Below are 21,300 nucleotides of genomic sequence, written 5' to 3'. Positions count from 1 at the left end.
GTCACCTTTGTCATATACTAAATTCCTTAATTCCAATGTGTATTTAATTCTGTTTCTGAACTATCTTGTTATTTAATCGACATCTGCCTATTCATATATCAGTGCCACATTGTTTTAGTTGTTGTAGCTTTATAATATGGGTTAATTAATACCTTAGAAAACTATCTCCTCCCCTCTCCCCCACCCCATGCACACAAGACTCTTCGTCTCTAGAATGTTTATGGCTATTCTTCTGTGTTTAGTTTTACTTATAAATTTTAGAATGAATTTATTTAGTTCTCATAAATGTCATGATGGTTTTTTCATTGGAATTGAGTAAAATTTATAGACTTGCATAAAAATAATTGACATCTGTTGTGTTTTACTAACTCAGCCGAGACAGACTAGGAATATAAATAAAAATTCTTGCATTTATGTTGAGGAAACATCAGTTGCATAAAATATAGTCATTTATTAAACAACTAATTTAGTCTGTGTGCCAGACAATATTTCATATGCTGAAGAGAAAGCAGATTATTTAAACTAATCGTAGGTAGTTCCTAGGCTCCTTGCTGTTTGTTAAGATCAAGCTTGGCATCATCTCATGTGAAGAAATTTTAGTTTCAGCTGACCACCAGTCTCACGTCAGCCGACAGGCTCATGTGGTTGCTTCTGAGTTATTATAATCCCGGGCTGCATTAGAGGATGCGCAGAGAGGGAGAAGTAGAGTGTAGTGAATGAGGGTTCAGGCTCTGGAGGCAGACAGCAGGGGTGTGAATTAGGTGCCCTGTGACCTTGGCAGGTTATTTAACCTCTTCGAGCTTCAGTTTCCTCAACTGTAAAATGGGCTTGTGTATGAGGCTTAAATGAGATAATCCAAAAAGCAATGATGTGTACTTTGGCTGGCATTCTGGTGTTCTATAAATATAACTGGTGTTCTATAAATATAACTAATATCATTTATATTGGAAATCTGACTCTGCTGGTCTGATGGTATCTTGTTTATTATGTTCAGTTCATGATACCATTATTTAGAAATGGGAGGCAATAGAAGAAAATATCTACAAGAGGGCAGCCAGATCATAAGAAGAGAGGAATAACCTAGAGACATTAAAGAAATAGTAGGCCTTTTACTGGAATAGAGAGGGTGAATGAGAAACAGGATGGCCGGATACTTATTTCGTATTGCTTGGGGTGTGGGGACTAAAACCATCTAGTGGAATTCAGCTTAACATAAGAAAAATCTTTCTGGCAGCTACATGTGTTCAACAGTGGAATGGCTCTGTAGCAAGGTGTTTGTCAGAAGAAATGTTCAATCTGGATAGCCATTTGTTAGGGGAACTGCAAAAAGAGTTTCTGAATTAGGAAGATGAGGCTAAACCAAGGGGTTTTCCTACGAAATTCCAGTGTAAATGTACACACATGCAATCACATATGTAGAAAATTCTCTGTTTATGGCTTATCCGTTTTCAAAGAATTTTAATTCTTTGAAACCGCGTTTGATCCCTTTCTGAGTGAGAGGATATTGCAGTGCCTTGGGATCCTCGTGAACATGAGTGATCATCAAAGGAATGGAAAAATGAGGAGACTCAGGAATCAGCTTATTTCACTTCTGTCTCTTTGTCTATTGTTACCTTGGAGACAAGTCCCTTCTCTCACAGCCCCATCTTTTCCGTCTAGGGTGTTAATCCTTGCCCCCCACTTTGAGCACGAGCCTTTAAAAGAAAAAGCACATTATTGGAAGTTTTCTACCTCTTAGTGTGTATGGAGCTTTTTGAAGGAAGGTGCTATTTGTGCCCAGCAGACAAGTGACAAAGAAAAGTATACAACCCTATGAACTTGGCTTTGGCCTTGCTCCATGTAGCACTAACATTAGTTAGTGCTGGTACATTAGTGCTGGTACATTATTTTTTCTGCTACTCTTTTATCGCTGTAAACGTAACCATGGCATGTTAGAAAAATTTAGTGAAGTTATATAAAAGAGGTAATATTTAATAATCCATTTATTTCAGCTCCATCTCCCACTGTTCTTCCGGCAGGCCCTCACTGACTTGCTGTCCTTTCCAAAGTTATGTTCTGTAAAACTTTTTGCCGTCACCAGGTAACATGTACAGTCACCTTGTAGGTACTGTGTTACCATGTCAAGCGAGAAACCTGGTGAATGTGAACACAACGCTGAGTTGATCTCTAAACTACGGTTCCTGTATTTTCAGTGAATGACGAACCCACTGCAGCCACTGACCCTGAAGCACCCTCCGCTGTTGCTGTGGTGTCCCCGCCTGCTGCGGCATCGAGTGCGGTCCCCAACCCCGCCACCGCGACTCTCCCTGCCACGGCCACGCCGGAGGAAGGAGAGGAGCCCAGCACTTCGGGCACCCAGCAGCTCCCAGCGGCTGCCCAAGCCCCTGATGCTCTGCCTGCTGGGTGAGTAGCCTTCTGTCCCACAGCAGCACCTCCCTCCCCACCCCCTGAAATAAAAAACAACTGAGGCTCCTTCACCAGCATAGAAACAACGTGGTTATTTATTACCTGGTGGCTAGTAGTCTCTGGGGAGGCTGCCATGCATAGGAACAAGGGAGGTGTGGGAGAACTGCTCGTTCTGCATAAATCTTGAAAAGGATCTAAACCATCTAGGGCAGAATCAATGGTACCTTATACCGTGACTTGAAATGCACAGCTTGACTCAAAGAATGTGGCTTTTATGGAACAAGGAGCTCATTTTGCCCTCCAGCATCACTGGATTTGCCTAGATCCTGCCTAGAAAACAGCTTTTCTCCCTTGCATTTTATCTCAATGGCCCATGGAGGACTTCAGGCTCTGAATATTACTGTATGTTATTCCCATGGCCGGGGCTGACGTTAGCTCGGGCTCCTGGTTTTCTTGGAGCCTCCCTTTAGTTCAGAACTAAATCTGATGCTGAAGACCTTGAATGACAAGAAGATGGCCCCAGCAGGCCAAAAGCAAGTGGAGATTAAAAGCATGGACCTGGGAATCAAGTAGATCTAGGTTTAACTCCCCACTCAACCCTTTATGACTTTGCCTGCGTGACTTACCATCTCGGTAAGGTGGAGGTAATAATCATGCATATCTATCTCCCCAGGAAGTTAAGGGACTCAGATAAGACAGCCCTCACCCAATGGTGGGTGTTTTACCTGGTGAATGATATTTTTTAAGTGGGTGTGAAGGAAGCATAAAGGAACAGAACAGTTCTGAACTGGGAAACAGAGTCTTCTCTAAGGACTACTGATCACTTTCAGGGCCAGTCCCGTTGTGGTCCCAATGCCCATCCTGTTTATCAGTTGGTACTGAGGAAACCAATGTCCGTATCACCACAGTCACCATGGTCTGGCCAGTGGTGGTGGTGTGGGGCTGATTCACAAAGGAAAAGGGAAGGATGGATGGTCTCTTGCTTGATGTATAACATTCTGTATTGTTCTTAAACCACTTTAGAAAACCCAGTTGTTTAAGCAAAAAATCCTAAATCCGAAGGCATTTGCGATCCCCAGCATTTGGCACACAACTTAACTTATGTTTCTTAATAAAACACAATGAACGCGTGAAAAGTATTGCAAATAGCTTTTAATACCTCAAACCCGGAGAGAGTTGGGGGTATTGAGAGGTGGCTCCAAAAAGTCTTCTGTGAAGTTTTTGATTTTGTGAAAAGATTCATAAGCAATTGCTTGTGTGTAACTCCTCCCTACAGAGGCGTTCTTTTTTTTTTTTTTTTTCTCTTTCTTACGTGGTAAGGAATACTTGAAAGACCTTTGTTTGGTTTATAATTTGAAATCTGTATATAATTTGGGGGGAGCAGGGCAGAATCATTTTGGCAGAAAGGAGAGAAAATGGCTGCCCGGGTGCTCCAGGAGCTGTTTGTTTGCTTTGCGCTGAGCAAATGCCTGGAGGGCGGGCTTCACTCCCGGTGTCAGTCACAGGCAATTAGGGCTAATGGCTCAACTTGTCTTTATGTAGGGCGTGTGTGAGGGTTACTGTTCTCCTGGATTGGGCTCTTCCTGTTTCCAGGCAGCTGGAAAACTCCAGGCCTTGAAAACACCCTTTATTCTGCATCTGGCGATTGAGCAGCCTGTTCTCCTACCCCCCACCCCCGCCCAACCAGAGGCTGAAACGCTTTTCCTGAGTACAGTTTGAACAGCATCTTCTCCGTGGAGCGTTTAGAATGGGATGAGGCCCCGTGTGTGGGTCTGGGGAGGCCACTCCCCACCTGAACATGTATCATGGTCCAGAGAAGGGTACCGAGACCCAGTTTTCCAGCCCAGACGGACATCCAGGTGCCCACTGGAAGCTCCGGTACTTTGCGGGCTGTCTCAGGGCCTGGAGATTGCCAACGGCACTGCTGAGTGTGTGGCGGTGAGGATGGCAGGCTTTCAGTTCTCGGCTCTGTGACAGCAAGCCAGAAAGGGCGCACTTTCCACTGTGAGCCTTCCAATTCACAGACCTACCGTCCCCGCCCTAGCTTATTTACAAGTTTAGGAGATTCAGACAAGATGAGTTATTCCTCTTTTCTTGGTATCTTTTTTTTTTTTTAACTTTTCTGAAATTATTTTATTTTATTTTTATTAAAAAAATTTTTTATTTAATTGGGGTATAGATGCTTTACAGTGTTGTGCTAGTTTCTGCAGTACAGCGAAATGAATCAGCTATATGCATACATATATCCCCTCTTTTTTGGCTTTCCTTCCCATTTAGGTCACCACAGAGCATGGGGTAGAGGTCTCTGTGCTATACAGCAGGTTCTCGTTAGTTACCTATTTTATACATAGTAGTGTGTATATGTCAATCCCAATCTCCCAGTTCACCCCACCCCCGCCTTTCCCCCCTTGGTATCCATATGTTTGTTCTCTACATCTGTGTCTCTATTTCTGCTTTGCAAATAGGTGCATCTGTACCATTTTCTAGATTCCACGTATATGCGTTGATATACGACATTTGTTATTTCTGGTATCTTGCATTCAGGAGTCAGGGGACCACTTTTAACCTTTTTAAATAAAACTCCGAGCATGACATTTCACCACTTAGAATGCTGCAATGGCTTCCTATTGTCTTTAGGGATAAATTCTCAAATCTTAATAAGACCTAAAAAGTCCTGCAGTGTAGGACCTCATCTACCCCTCAGGCCTTCCATGGAAGACATTCTTTGCTTTGCTCTCTAAGCTGTAGCTGTAACTTATTTTAGTTTGACAGATGTACCACCCTTTCTCTGGATTTGGGACCCTCTGCCATGCCGGTTACCCTTTCTGAAACCTTCCTCACAATTTTGTCCATTACTTTCTATCCATCTTCAAGTCTCAGATTAATCAGCACTTCCTCTGGGAATCCTTCCTCTATCCCTGGTAGACAAGGTCAGACCACCCTGTGTACTATAACTTCTCACACGTGTAATTGCATGTTTTGCGTCTCTCTGCCCTGCTGGGCTGTAAACGCCAAGATGGCAAGAAGCCTGGCGCAAAGTCGGCCCCCAAGACATACTTGTAGTGAATTAATGAATCGATTTAAATGCCATCTTTTTTTTTTTTTTTCTCCACCTGGATGAATGTTTTCTGCTTCTTTGATGCCTCAAATAAAGAGGAACTATGACAGGAATACTGCATTTTCTTCCCAAGAACAAGACCCTAAGGGGTTACTAACTAGGCTAGGTTGTCTGGCTTTGGGTTCAAGTATGAATCTCTCACAGGGTCAGGATGCTCTTCCCTGCTCACTAGGGGTCCTCATGCCCTGGGAGACACTGTGAACCTTGTCTCCCCTTTGCTAAGGCATTTCTGAGCCATGCTAGACTGCTTTTTCATGGCATCCAGCTGACTTTGTCTCTTTCTAACCTTACCTTCTCAATCTCCTTTACAGAGGGATCGGGCACAGTTCATTTGGGGATCCCAAGGGCTTATTTTTCCAGTTGCTGCATTGCCTTTCTAAAACTTGCAGCAGATGAGACTGGACATAAAGATGTCACGTCTGTCTGTGTGTTTTAGTGACCGACGGCCACCGAAAACTGGGCCACATAAATCCAAATAGAACACCCTTTATCTCTTTCCTCTCTCTCCCTGTCTCCAAACCCTCCTGCTTTCCCTACCTTTTAATTTAATTAGCACGAAAGAAGCTAGTTGGAAGGGCATGGTGTTTTCAGCTGGCAAATGTCCGTTAAAGGAGGGGGTGCCTGCCAGGAAGGCTCGGGAGACATGGTGAGATAGTGGTCCGGGCAGTGGGCAGTGGGGAGGGAGGCCACTTTGATCAGCTGGCCCTGCATCTGGTTTTTATCAGCAGGGAGCCCACTTTGGGGACCAAATGCTCATTAACAGACCGTGTGTACATGGCTTAGATAAACTCCAAGTGCGTCCCAGGCTCTGCAGCTCGCCCAGGCCCTCTCACACAGAGGCACATTATTTCACCCTGGCAGCCCGCGCTGTGCTGTGGTTTCTTACATAAGGGAGGCCGTTGTGTTTGGACTCTGCCGACTTACCTCAGCACTGCCACTTCACACCATCCCTCTCCTCTTGCAGTCATTGGCTGCCCTGGCCGTTTCCTGCCTCAGAGTAGAAATAATTGAGGAGGGTGTTTTCTGGATCTGTTTGATTTGCCATCTTCCCCTACCCCCAGGCCCAGTAATGGAGACCCAGAGGTCCTTTTTCCAGGTGGTCCTTGACACACTATCAAGGATGACAACCTGGTAAGAGTTCTTTGATGTTTTCTTTGTAGAGACACTTTAAGAGACGTTGGAATTTGCAGCTTTTCTGCTAAGTTATAAAACAGCTGCTGCCACTGAATTTCATTCCAAACTCAATTTTGGCGCTAGCCAAAGATCCTTACCCAAGGAGTTTTAAAGCAGTGCTTCTGAAACTGTCTGTAAAGAACTAGTCCTTGTTTTTTTTTTTTTTTTCCTTCTGGTTTTGTTTGTTCTGTTTTAATTATTTTTTTTCAATCTCTTATGAACCTTTACTTTTGTCCTCTGTTCTGTTCAGTGAGGCAGATCTACAGATCACATATTTGGATGTTGTGGCAATGTCATATTGGTACAAAAGTTTCTAAACATCTAGAAGCTTCTGTACTTTTCTGGTTGCTGAATAGTAACAGTTTGAGCCATGGACCATACTTCAGTAGCAAAGGATTAAAGGATTATACTGGAGAATCTGTGCCTTTTTGCTAAGTAGTATGATTTAGTTCTCAACTCTGCAGGGATTATTACATGCTTAGTTAATGGCAGATAGTACATGTTCCTGGCTCCCTCCTCCTCATCTCAGGACGAAAGCCTTGTTTCCAAAGATTCTACTGTTGTTGGGACTGGCCCATGAGAAGTTCTCGCCCTGCTATATGTATGTATTCATGTGTAATTAGGAATTTTCTTTCTTTTTTTTTTTTTTTTTTTGCTGTACGCGGGCCTCTCACTGCTGTGGCCTCTCCCGTTGCAGAGCACAGGCTCCGGACGCGCAGGCTCAGCGGCCATGGCTCACGGGCCCAGCCGCTCCGCGACATGTGGGATCTTCCCGTACCGGGGCACGAACCCGTGTTCCCTGCATCGGCAGGTGGACTCTCAACCACTGCGCCACCAGGGAAGCCCAGGAATTTTCATTTTTTGCTACACTTTCTTGAGAGCTCCTCAGGAGTTGGGATTATTGGGTTTTTGTATTCCCAGCACCTAGCATAGTACTTGGCTCCTAGGGAGCTGGAGTGAGAAGTGTTTGTTGAATGACTGGATAAGTGTTTTCATTCTCAATAGCTCTTACAATTTTTTACAGTTTTTTTTTTGGGGGGGGGAAACTTAGAAACAAAAATAGAAGAAAGAAGTAGAACAACAGCAATAACAAACACACACCCACCTAGATTTAACCACTGGCGCTTTTCATGCACCTTGTGTATTTTTTTGCCTGATCATTGGTGAGAGTTAACATATGTTAAATGTTTCCAGAGTGCTGGGGAGTGCTAGGTTTCATACGTGGGTTATTTCGGTCTTCACAGCGCTCTGTGTAGTAGCTACTTTCACCCTTATTTTGCAAATGAGGAAACCTTAAGCAGTTTGCCCAAGACCACTTACACAGACATGTACACGTCAACACACATCTACCAAAATTTTTTGACAGTCTTAGGGTATGTGCTTTTAAATTTTATTTTTTAATTGTAAAATATTTTAAGCATGCAGATAAGAATAGAAAGTAATATAAGAAATACCTGTGGGCTCCCCTACCGAGCCGTATCAAACTTTAGCAGTATGCTGCATTTGCTATAAACCTCCCCCCTGTTTTTTAACCTCTTGATGAAGACTGTCAATAAAGTTGAAAGTCCCTGTGAACCCCTCCCCGGTCCCATTCCCTATATACAGAGATACATGGAACTTGGTACATTCATTTAAACTGCTATATGGTCTTCTGTTGTATGAATAGGTAAAATTTTATTTATGTTATAATTAAAATTTATTTATATTTACTGTGTATATTCTATATCATATAAATGTGAAATATAAAAAATAACATTTTATATTTGTGTTTATTTATACTATAATTACATCTTTGCCTTTATAAACAATGCTACAATGAAGTTTTTTCTGTGTATGCCTTTTTGTGTGCATGTTTGTTTCTTTAGTGCAAGTACTAGAACTAGGGTTTCTTCTTTGTAGGAAGATGAAGGTCTTCAGTTTTAGTACACACTATCAGATTGCTTTTTTTTTTTTTTTTTTTGCAGTACGCAGGCCTCTCACTGTTGTGGCCTCTCCCGTTGCGGAGCACAGGCTCCGGACGCACAGGCCCAGCGGCCATGGCCCATGGGCCCAGCCGCTCCGCGGCAAGTGGGATCCTCCCGGACCGGGGCACAGACCCGTGTCCCCCGCATCGGCAGGCGGACTCTCAACCACTGCGCCATCAGGGAAGCCCTCAGATTGCTTTTTGAGTCAGCTCACCAGTTCATGCTCCCATGAGCATGCATAGCATTCCTGCTAAAACTTAGAATTGTCAGATTTTTTTTCATGTTGGCCAGTCTAATGGGTGTGAAAGGGTATCTTTTGCTGGTTTTAATTTGAAAACCTCTTCTTACATGTTATTTTAATTTGGTTCTTGAGTTTCCTTTCTTGTGAATTGTCTATTCATATATTTTTATCCATTTTTCTGTTTGCTATCTGTCTTTTTAATCTGCAGGATTTCTTAATATATGCTGGATACTAATCCCCTCTCAATTATGTGCATTGCAAATATTTTCTCCCAGTCTGTGGCTTGTCTTTTCACTATTTTTTTTTGCGGTATGCGGGCCTCTCACTGTTGTGGCCTCTCCCGTTGCAGAGCACAGGCTCCAGACGCGCAGGCTCAGCGGCCATGGCTCACCGGCCCTCACCGGAAGCCCTCTTTTCACTTTTTAATGTTGCTTTTTATTGTACAGGAGTTCAAATTTTTAGATAGCCAAATCTGTTCATCTTTTTCACGTGCCTTTTGTGTCTGTCTGAAATACTTCCTTACTCTGATGTTGTAAAAATTTTACACGCATACGTGATCCCCCTGCCCCCATGTTTTGTAGATTCTAATACGCATGTTATTTCACATTTAACTTCTTTAAAATCAAGATGTGTAGGCTTCCCTGGTGGCGCAGTGGTTGAGAATCTGCCTGCCGATGCAGGGGACACGGGTTCCTGTCCCGGTCCGGGAAGATCCCACATGCCGCAGAGCGGCTAGGCCCGTGAGCCATGGTCGCGGAGCCTGTGCGTCTGGAGCCTGTGCTCCGCAGAGGGCGAGGCCACAACAGTGAAAGGCCCGCGTACTGCAAAAAAAAAAAAAAAAAAATCAAGATGTGATTTACAAACATTGGAGTGTCATAGTTTAATTGGCAGCATTTTTTTCTTTCTTGGTGGTATGTAAAAAATCTTACAATTGGTGGCATTTTAGATTTAATGAAAAATAGTATATTTTTATAATTTTTAAACAAAATTTTGATTATCTTATGCAAGTTATATTTTCACTTATTTTTGTTACCCAATATATTGTAAACATCTGTACAAATCTATATTATCCACAATGATATTTTAAATGATGGAATACCCGTTATAGAATGAACATAATTTATTTTACTAATCCTCCACTTTGGAGCATTTAAGTTGTTTCCAGTTTTTCTGTAACATGCTGCAACATACTGTGATGGATGCACTTAAAGCTAAATCTTTTGACACATAATTATTTCCTTAGGTTATGTCCTGGAAACAGAGTTGCTGAATTAAAGGTATTCATGTAGGAAATGTTTTTGACTAAGTTGCCAAATTACCCTTAGGAAAGAGTATACCCATTTTTGCTCCCACTAACTATTTTTAAAAAATATTTATTTATTTGGCTGTGTCAGGTCTTAGTTGCAGCATGTGGGGTCTTTAGTTGCAGTGTGCAGGATCTTTAGTTGTGGCATGTGGGATCTAGTTCCCTGACCAGGGATTGAACCTGGGCCTCCTGCATTGGGAGCTTGGAGTCTTAGCCACTGGACCACGAGGGAAGTCCCTCACTATTTTTTAAGAGTGGCTATTTCCCTGCATTGCCAAACTTATCTGCACAGTTTTTAAAATCTGCAATAATGTTAAAAAAAATTTTTTAATAGACACCGTCTCTAGGAATTGTCTTGCCTGTCTGTGAGAGCATATCTTTTTTTTTTTTTTTAATTTTTTTGCCTGTGTTGGGTCTTAGTTGTGGCACTCAGGATCTTTCATTGCGGGGCACGGTCTCCTTGTTGCAGCGCTCGGGTGTCTCTCTAGTTGTGGCGTGTGTGTTTTCTCTCTCGAGTTGTGGCACGCAGGCTCCAGGGTGCATGGGCTCTGTAGTTTGTGGTATGCAGGCTCTCTCATTGAGGCCTGCAAGCTCAATAGTTGTGGCGCACAGGCTTAGTTGCCCTACGGCATGTGGGATCTTAGTTCCCTGACCAGGGATCGTACCCGCGTCCCCTGAATTGGAAGGCGGATTCTTTACCACTGGGCCACCGGGGAAGTCCTGAAAGCAGTTGCCGTCTTCCATTGAAGAGCTTTGGGGACTTTTCCAAGGCAAAGAAAATGGGATGGGTGAAGAAGAAAGAGATGAAAAACAGACCTTAATTCAGAGTCCTCAGAAGCTACTACTGTGCCCCCCTGTGATTAAGGGGCATAAAGTGCTGGTTGTTGATAGTTTTAAAAAGGGGGTTAGTGTGCTTGGATTGAAAGGAAATCTCAGTATTTCAAGAAGGGTTCTTGGGGGAAGGTCTGAGTTTAACACACTTCCTACCCAGTTTACAGAGGACCTACTGAAGCAATGAAAACAGTGAGTAGGAGATGTGTTCCACTGCACACAGATTTTTGACTCATAAAACAGTCTGACAATGTCCCTACAGGGGAAATAAATCTTACCGTTCACCCAGGAAGTGGCCAGAGTTTGGGGAATAGGGTTTGGTTCAGAGTTTAAATTTATTATAAGAGCATGAAGTAAGAAAATATGAATTCCCTGTAATATTTGCCTGAGGGGAGTTGAACTTCTACATAGGCAGCTTTAAGAATACCTGAATACTTTCAGTGTATTTTTCTGAAGTTTAGTTTTTGTCCAGGTAACCAGCAAGGCATCTTTTCTTTATTGGTGCATAAGTGTTCTGGCATGACTTTGTTTTCTGATGGAGAGAGTGTATGTTGAATGAGAGTCAGCTTTACTAATGCCCAGTGCTTTTGTTAATAAAATTTATTAACGAATTATAAATAATACAAATTAATAATGTTCTTACTAAGAATTTGTGAGTGTGATGATAGCATCTCTGATACTAACCTGAAATCCTCGGATTATCCAGCTTTAAATTCCTTCCCAATTTAATCTGACTCTTGGTGAAACTGTGATTCTGTCCAAACTTAGGGGAATCTGACCAAGAAGTGTGTTGGTCAGGATGGTTGAATATACACTGTAACGGCAAGTAACTGAGAATTGATTTCCTGAAGACCTTTTAGGAAACCTTCCACAAGAAAATGTGGTTCAGGGAATTCCCTGGCGGTCCAGTGGTTAGGACTCCGTCCTTTCACTGCTGAGGGCCCTGGTCGGGGTCCCATAAGCTGCGTGGTGCACCCCCCCCAAAAAAAAAGTGTGGTCACTGTTAAGTGACCAGACAATTTCCTTTCAGATAACATAGGAAAGAAATGATTGGATGCCATCCTAATAATGGAATTGAGATTTTCATCCTTTACCTTTTTAACGATGATAGTGGGGGGGATGGGGGCATGGGCATGGAAGATATACAACTTGTTAACAAACGCAAGTTTGTGCGCCCAGTGGACAGTGAGGCCAAATACCGAAACATTGGAGTTTGGAGCAGAGAAAGGTTTATTGCAGGGCCATGCAAGGAGATGGGTGGCTTGTGCCCAGCAAACCCTGAACTCCTCGAAGGGTTTCAGCAAAGCACTTTTAAAGGCAAGGTGAGGGAGAGGCATGGTTAGTTGTCTCAGACTTCTTGGTGTTGGAATCCTTTGTTCATGCAGCTAGGTCAAGTCACAGTGCTCCTGTAGGTCAAGTCTCAATGTTCCTGTAAACCTCCAACAAGACAAATGTTACTCTCTGTTCTGCAACTATTTTTTATCTCTAAATGAATGGACTCTTAAAGGTCAGAGTCTTGAGAATGGGCTATCCTGTATATTTCAGGCTATAGGCAACATTCTTTTACAAAAGGTGTGGAGCCAGCATGACTAAGCACAGGCAACAGAGCACTAAGGTTAAAGTAAAAGAAACTGATCTAATATGGAGTCAGATTTGCTCTTCCCTATTACAAACTGAATAAAGGACAGTTAAAATCCATAGGAGCAAAGGGAATTTAGGTTGAAAAAAAAGTACAGAGATTAATTGAAATTGGAGACTATTTTTTAAGTACTTTCAAAATAGAAAGACCCTGTGTAGTCCATGTTCCAACTAAAGGCTATACATCGAAAGCCAAGGAGCAATGTGTTGGGAAGGGACGTGAATCGAGCTTGGTGCTTTGAACACTGTTTCTGAGAACATCAAAGAAAGCTATTCAGTGGGAGAGGATATGACCCACGTGACCAGGATGCAGTATCGAGACCCATGGGTAGTTTGATTGAAAAGCCTTTTAATCTCAGCACGAAGAAGATGCTTATAAGGTTCAGAAACCTAACCCCTGCCAGGGATGTGCCGATGAAAGGTCACTTCCAGTATCACTTTCTTGGCATGGGGAGACCAAACCAAGACAGTCGGAAGGCTCAGTCTATATGGGTCAGCAGTTACAGCGGAGAAATGAGAATCCGGGGGCTCGTTTGATTGACGATAGAATCAACCGACTCTGCTACACAAATGGAGGGGAGGGATTTGTATGAATTCTGAGGAGCCGTGCAGGTAGGGAGGAGTTGAGAGTTCTCTAAGGAAAGCAGTTAGGCCAGGTCACGGATCAGGGAGGACCCACATGGACATTGAATCCGAGCAGGAGTCCAATTTTAAAAGGAAGAATGTAGATATCAAAAGAAAGGTAATGGAAGAAAGGTCTTGTTCATTTTGGTAACTATTTTTCTAGCTAAGCCAATTGAGAGGGTTCATAGAAGGACACTGAGATTCGCTGGACAATAACAGTGCCCAAAAGACAGCCTTTCATTTCTAGGATCAGCTGGGATCAAAGACAGGATAGACGGGTCTTGTGAAGGCTTGGGAGGAGCCGTCATAACTCTTGAATATAAGCAAAGAGGACTTCACACCGATTTCCTTTCTGGCAGTGCAGGAAGACCACTGTGTCAATTCAAGGCATTTAATTCATGGAATTTTAAGAATTATTCCATCTTCAAATGAAACTATTAGCCAACGTATAATAAAACCAAAGTTTTCTCCTTGCCTCAAATGAAATAGAAAAGAAGCCAGAAGTCGAGACCACTTATAAGATGAAAGTTGTAACAAAAGAATTGTTGGAATAAAGAAAAAATGTGTTTTAGCACCTTTTCTCTCCAACTGCAACAACACATATTTTGTCTTCGTTCAAGGGGCAGCCCCACCCACCAATTATGGTCAGTTTTCCAATTAGTGACTGCAAAATGAGCAAAGTTGTTTTATTGGTGCTTTTGTGCCACAAAATTGCCAAGGACAGGAAGGATAGAGCTAATTTCTTAGGAAATGCTGAGGAATTCTCAGCTCCTTAAGTCTTTATTAGGAGCAAATGTTATGAAAGAGTGGCTTGCTACCCTTGCCCGAGGAGCTTCCATATTTCACTACTTACCCTTAAGCCAAGTATCTTTCTCAAGGCTTTCCTTATTTCCAAATTCAGATGAATAAAGAGGGTATCGGATTTGCTGCTTGATTACCCAGCAGACAGGAGGAATTTAGAGAGCTGGTGTGAAATCACAGTATGTTAGCCTTTTTGCTGAAGGGTCCCCACCAGATCCCTACCAGTCTTTTGAGCTGGCAATATCTGTTTACTCTTTTGTCTTTAATTCAGAAGGGCATCGAGAGGGAGAAGAGCTTTAACTTTACCCTGTGTTTATTTTCACCTGGTCAGTTTTGTCAGAAGATTCTGCCCTTTCAATAAAATACTGACTGAAGTGCAAGAATCTTCCTTTTGCAGTGGGAGGAACCCAGGGCACCTGGGCCAAGTCACCAGTATCTGCTTCAACCAGAATCTTGAGCGGGAATACCCAGGAGAGAAAATGTTCTCGAGCCCATTTTAATGGTGTTTATAGCACTCCGGTCCTCAACACAGTAGTTGATCCCTTTTGGAAGGAGGGAGTCTGGAACTACCAGACCTCACTGCTCCCAGGCTAAGCCTCCCAGTGGTGCAAAATGTGCAGCCTCTTCCCATAGATTGTATCTGAGCAGAGGGTTGTGATTAAAATGGAGCCTAGAAATTAACTAGGTGGACTTACTGTAATTTCTCCCCAGTCGTCTTGATCCTATAGGTCCCCCTACCCAGACTCCTGTGCTAGGGAAAGCTGTTCACGTTGAGGTGGGCTTTGGAAAGGCACCTGGCACCTTGTCTGCTGGGTTGTGGGTTCCTTATAAGTTCCAGTTGCCCTTCCTTTTCCTCCTTTCTTCCTTTCAGAGTGACATGGTAAAACTCATGGGCTAGAGAGTCAGAGCTGAGTTTGTTTAGATTTTTCTGATGTGGACCATTAAAGAAAAATAACTTTAAAAATATTTATTTATTTGGCTGCGCCGGGTCTTAGTTGCAGCATGTGGGCTCTTTAGTTGAGGCATGTGAACTCTTAGTTGTGGCATGTGGGACCTAGTTCCCTGACCAGGAATCGAACCTGGCCCCCTGCATTGGGAGCGTGGAGTCTCAGCCACTGGACCACGAGGGAAGTCCCAATGTGGACCATTTTTAAAGTCTTTATTGAATTTGTTACAATACTGCTTCTGTTTTATGTTTTGGTTTTTTGGCCACGAGGCACGTGGGATCTTAGTTCCCCAAGCAGGGATCGAACCTGCACCCCCTGCATTGGAAGGTGAAGTCTTAACCACTGGACCACAAGGGAAGTCCCAGAGAGCTGAGTTTAAATGCCATGTAAGAGTTACTTAGCCTCTCTGAGCCTCAGTTCCCTCGGTGGTGATGGCATGTGCCACTGTAAAGGATGAAGGCAGGACTGAATCAAGTAAAGATGAGCCTGCAGCTCATTGTGGACATTCAGTGGGTGATGGTTACCCCCTTCCCATCTTTGCCTTAGAAACCTTGCGTATACCTGTATCTGAATTAACCTCAGAGGGGCTTATCAATGCAGTCCGCTGATCAGACGTGAGAAATGGTATCGAATAAAGCTGATGTCTATTTGAGTAGACACACCAGGCTTAGTAACAGAAGTTAGGACATTTATTTCAGTGTACAGTCAACTCTGCTATAACATATGTGTTCCTAGAAACCACCACGCTATGCCAAATCATGCAGTTAAAAACCACAGGGCTTACGGGGAAAAATGGATTAGGGGTGTAACAGTCAAAAATTTGTCAGTGACACAAATAGGAACCTAATAACGATGGTAGCATGGTTTTACACATGTTAAATGGCTGAGATCATAACACTACAATACATATGGCACATTTCCATGAGAAGACCTGAAGTTTGCTTGTGGAAGCAGGTGTTGGAAAGGTTGGAGCTTGTGAGTGTTGTCATGAAGTGGTACAAAGAGGGTTTTCTGAAATCAGATGGGAGATGTAACACCAGATGTGGGTGAGTATGGTGTGTAACATGCAGTAAAGTGAGGTAGCCGGCAGATGAGTATGGGTTTTGTGTATTTCTACACGACTGGGTTTAGCTGGGGGAAGTCTTCTGTGTTCAACTAGTGTGTTTTGAAGGCCAATTCATGCAAAGCAAACCCAAAATTCATAGTACGTTCCCTTATGTATCAATCACATTGGCATACATTTGTGTTTTTAAAACAAGCATTTCCGTAGGACTGTACTAGCTTCCTGGCAGAGGTCACCTTCCCCTAGGCAGTACCCAAAAGTAGAAGTAAATAAAATCAATGTAAAACATAAAGGCTAACGGGACCATTAACATCCTTCATAAAATGGTAGTCATTTTATAAACATAAATCTTTGCATCCCGTATATGTAGGTTACTGTATTCTAGGGAAGTGGAGTTATTGTCAGATTGCATTGAATGTGGGAATAACACGAGTGTGGGGACGGGTGGTCCTTGGCTGTATTTTGTAGTGATTTTGTCTTTGTCTTAACTCTTTGGATCATCTGCTACCTTGTTGTTCTGCCCTTAGCACAGATGAGCCACCCTCAGCACCCTGATCTCATAGTAACCCACACATAGACTGAGGGGTAGAGCAGCCAATAAATAGCAGTATGCTATGTTTGATTCATCCAGATCTCTTTTAAAGATCCTCTGTAAATGAATCCTGTATTTTAAAAAGAAATGTGATCATGAATATATATGATTCTAGGAGAACAGGGGTAGTCATATAATTTGTGACTTTAGAAGGTAGTAGGCTACAAGCGCTGGAGGGTCCATGGATGAGCTTTAGGAGAGGTCCAGGAATCCCAGAAATTGCACACACATTTTTGTTGGTGAGTGCATTTTGGAAGCTCTCATCCATTCCTAAAGGGCTCTTTGATCCCAAAATGACCAAGAGACAGTGATTCACAAAAATCCATGGCAATGTAGATTCATATGGGTTGTTTAGGGAATTTAGCGTGATCTATGGGTTATCTAGTACTTTGAATCCATAAAGGGGAACTGTTATAGTTTTTTCAAGAAGCAGACGTGGGTGCCACCATCAGTGACAACGTGGAGCTTGTCTGACCAGCGGGTTGGTCTTGCATGTCGACTTTGATGTTACCTCTCACATTAGCCTAATAGTAGTGAATGACTCCTTTGAGCAAGGGCATATGCCTTTCACCGGTGTGTCTCATGCCTCCCTTGACTTTATTTTGCAGATGGGAGCAGCGAGAGCTCCCCAACGGGCGTGTCTATTATGTTGACCACAATACCAAGACCACCACCTGGGAGCGGCCTCTTCCTCCAGGGTAAGGCTTGAACCAGTAAGACCCGAGGCTCTAGAACTGGCACCAAGAGTCCCCCATCAGCTTCTCCACCACTCACTGCCATGGCCATCTCTTTATTTTCCCCCACTCTCCTCCTTTCTCTCTTTATTTCCCCCTCCTCCTACAGTCATCCCCTTCTGCATTCTCTGCTCTCTCTTTCTACTTTCCCTTCTTCCTACATCTGTTGTATTGGCCATGGGCTTTCTTAAGTGGTATTCAGAGCCCCCATGGATACTGGGTTCTGGAGGAAGGAGGGTTGGGGAGGCTTCCGGGGCCCTTGGTGTCTCACTGGCCTCAGTCATTTCACCTACAGAAATATCCTGTAGGGCCCGATTTTCAGTTTCTTTCTGCAGAGGTAGCAAAGTCCAGGGACATTTATCCTGGGTCCCTTGATTGCCTTTCCTACTCACTTACTTTAATTCTGCTCTCATTTCCTAGGACAGACTAGGAACATTTAGAGCATCTCTGGGGGAAAAAAGAGCACAAGGAAGCCAAGGTAGAGAGGGTGTTGATGCATTTCATAGCGCCCTGTGTCCAACCAGCCCCTGGAGACAGTGTGCTTCTCGTTCAGCGGGCTTTGCGAGAATGCAGCTAAGTTCTCCAAAACCAGAGGATGAGTGAGGCTTCCAAGTGAGGGAAGAGTGTCCAAGTTCAAGGAGAAGGGGTTTGGTTCCCTGTCTGCCAGGGACAGAAAGTTCTTTCCACATGCGTCTCCCAGTCCTGAGAGCTTTTGAAAGGGAATGCATTCTGCTCTCAGGAAAGAATCACCTCCCAGTAAAGCAGCCATGAAGGGCTCCTACATAGAACATGAACGCTGACTTCCCCCTCCGAAGCTTGCGGAGGGAGAGGATGTCAGAGGTGGGCGTATCGGGAGAACCCCCGTGCTCTGTTTTGTTCACCTGTCAGGCGTGTGCCGGGCAAGTATCACCTCACTTTCCAGTCCTACAAGTTTCCATGGATGGGCTGCTTTTAGTTTCAGTTTTCCAGTAGAATGCTTTTGTGTCTTCCTTTTCTTCCTTACCGTTCTGGAAATCACACTCATAATCCGCCTCCTTAGTTCTCACTCTGTTTCTCCTTTTACTTTAAGTCCAGGGAACTTACCAAAGATAAACATCGACTTCTTAGAAAAAAATTAAAACATTTTATTATGGAAATTATAGAAATTTTCATATTGAATTTTTCAAATATGTGGGACAAAGAATGCCCACACACTCAACACCTAGGTTCAATAATTATCAACTCATGGCCACTCTTGTTTCATCTATACCAGCGGTTGGCAAACTGTGGGCCTGTGGACAGAATCCAGCCTGCCACCTGTTTTGTAAATAAAGTTTTATTGGAACACAGCCCCTCTCATTTGTTTACTTATTGTCCATGGCTGCTTTTGTGCTCATTGGCTGAGTTGAGTAATTGTGATACAGACTGTAAAGCCTGCAAAGACTGAAATATTTACTTTTCGGCTCTTGGTAGAAAACATTTGCCACCTCCTGCTGTGTAATCCTCACTCACCCCTCCCCACCCCTGTTCTAGGTCATTTTGAAGCAGATCCCAGACATCGTATCATTTTATCCAAATTTCAGTACATATTTCTAAAAAGTGTTCTCTTATTAAAAGTAAAAACACTATATTATTAACAGTATTTACCTACCACTATCAAACCCAGTGAGTAGTCAGATTTCTCCAGTTGTCTCACAAATTAATCATCAACTTTTAACAGGACACACTGCACACTTGTACTTTGTGAATTTATAGCATGTATATATTTTTTTGTCTGTCTTTTTTGTTTTGAACTTTTGAATTTTATTTTATATATTTTTTATACAGCAGGTTCTTATTAGTTATCCATTTTATACATATTAGTGTATATATGTCAGTCCTAATCTCCCAATTCATCACACCACCACCACCACCACCACCACCACTTTCTCCCCTGGGTGTCCATACGTTTGTTCTCTACATCTGTGTCTCTATTTCTGCCCTGCAAACTGGTTCATCTGTACCATTTATCTAGGTTCCAGATATATACATTAATATGCGATATTTGTTTTTCTCTTTCTGACTTACTTCACTCTGTATGACAGTCTCTAGATCCGTCCACATCGCTACAAATGACCCAATTTCGTTCCTTTTTATGGCTGAGTAATATTCTATTGTATATATGTACCACATCTTCTTGATCCTTTCGTCTGTTGATGGGCATTTAGGTTGCTTCCATGACCTGGCTATAGTGCTGCAATGAACGTTGGGGTGCATGAGTCTTTTTGAATTATGGTTTTCTCTGGGTATATGCCCAGGAGTGGGATTGCAGGCTCATATGGTAATTCTGTTTTTCGTTTTTTAAGGAACCTCCATAGTGTTCTCCATAGTGGCTGTATCAATTTACATTCCCACCAACAGTGCAAGAGGGTTCCCTTTTCTCCACACCCTCTCCAGCATTTATTGTTTGTAGATTTTTTGATGATGGCCATTCTGGCTGGTGTGAGGTGATACCTCATTGTAGTTTTAATTTGCATTTCTCTAATGATTAGTGATGTTGAGCATCTTTTCCTGTGCTTATGGGCATCTGTATGTCTTCTTTAGAGAAATGTCTGTTTAGGTCTTCTGTGCATTTTTTGATTGGGTTGTTTGTTTTTTTAATATTGAGCTGCATGAGCTGTTTATATATTTTGGAGATTAATCCTTTGTCCGTTGATTCATTTGCAAATATTTTCTCCCATTCTGAGGGTTGTCTTTTCATCTTGTTTGTAGTTTCCTTTGCTTTGAAAAAGCTTTTAAATTTCACTAGGTCCCATTTGTTAATATTTTATTTTTATTTCTATTACTCTAGGAGGTGGATCAAAAAAAATCTTGCTGTGATTTATGTCAAAGGGTGTTTGTTCTTCCTATGTTTTCCTCTAAGAGTTTTATAGTGTCCGGTCTTACATTTAGGTCTCTAATCCATTTTGAGTTTATTTTTGTGTATGGTGTTAGGGCGAGTTCTAATTTCATTCGTTTACATGTAGCTCTCCAGTTTTCCCAGCACCACTTATTGAAGAGACTGTCTTTTCTCCATTGTATATCCTTGCCTCCTTAGTCATAGATTAGTTGACCATAGGTGCGTGGGTTTATCTCTGGGTTTTCTGTCCTATTCCATTGATCTGTATTTCTGTTTTTGTGCCAGTACCGTGTTGTCTTGATTACTGTAGCTTTGTAGTATAGTCTGAAGTCAGGGCATCTTGTTCCTCCAGCTCCATTTTTTTCCCTCAAGACTGCTTTGGCAATTCGGGGTCTTTTGTGTCTCCATACGAATTTTAAGATTTTTTGTTCTAGTTCTGTAAAAATAGCCACTGGTAATTTGATAGGAATTGCATTGAATCTGTAGATTGCTTTGGGTAGTATAGTCATTTTCACAATATTGATTCTTCCAATCCAAATCCATCTGCAAACAGTGACAATTTTACCTCTTCTTTTCCAATTTGTATTCCTTTTATTTCTTTTTCTTCTCTGATTGCCATGGCTAGGACTTCCAAAACTATGTTGAATAATAGTGGTGAGAGTGGACATCCTTGTCTTGTTCCTGATCTTAGAGGAAATGCTTTCAGTTTTTCACCATTGGGAATGATGTTTGCTGTGGGTTTGTCATATATGGCCTTTATTATGTTGAGGTAGTTTCCCTCTATGCCCACTTTCTGGAGAGTTTTTATCATAAATGGGTGTTGAATTTTGTCAGAAGCTTTTTCTGCATCTATTGAGATGATCATATGGTTTTTCTGCTTCAATTTGTTAATATGGTGTATCACATTGATTGATTTGTGTATATTGAAGAATCCTTGCATCCCTGGGATAAATCCCACTTGATCATGGTGTATGATCCTTTTAATGTGCTGTTGGAATCTGTTTG

The 21,300-nt window shown here is 42.6% G+C and overlaps 1 protein-coding gene across 3 annotated transcripts in view; it reads left to right on the top strand.

Annotated features, from left to right (window-relative positions):
- Positions 1-21,300, top strand: part of WWP2 (WW domain containing E3 ubiquitin protein ligase 2) — a 145,721-nt gene that overhangs the window by 94,468 nt on the left and 29,953 nt on the right. For 2 of the 3 annotated variants that reach the window (XM_027119422.1, XM_027119423.1), the window contains exons 8-9: positions 2,193-2,403; positions 17,313-17,402. In XM_027119422.1, coding sequence (XP_026975223.1) covers positions 2,193-2,403; positions 17,313-17,402 — 301 coding nt within the window. Of the gene's footprint in view, positions 1-2,192; positions 2,404-17,312; positions 17,407-21,300 lie in introns of those variants that run through there. The other variant, XM_027119424.1, reaches the window with a different exon arrangement.

The sequence above is a fragment of the Aethalodelphis obliquidens genome, unplaced genomic scaffold (assembly GCF_003676395.1).
Source record: "Aethalodelphis obliquidens isolate GAN/ISIS:26980383/991018 unplaced genomic scaffold, ASM367639v1 scaffold20, whole genome shotgun sequence".
Classification (NCBI taxonomy): Eukaryota; Metazoa; Chordata; class Mammalia; order Artiodactyla; family Delphinidae; genus Aethalodelphis; species Aethalodelphis obliquidens.
This window is presented reverse-complemented; position numbering and strand designations above follow the sequence as displayed.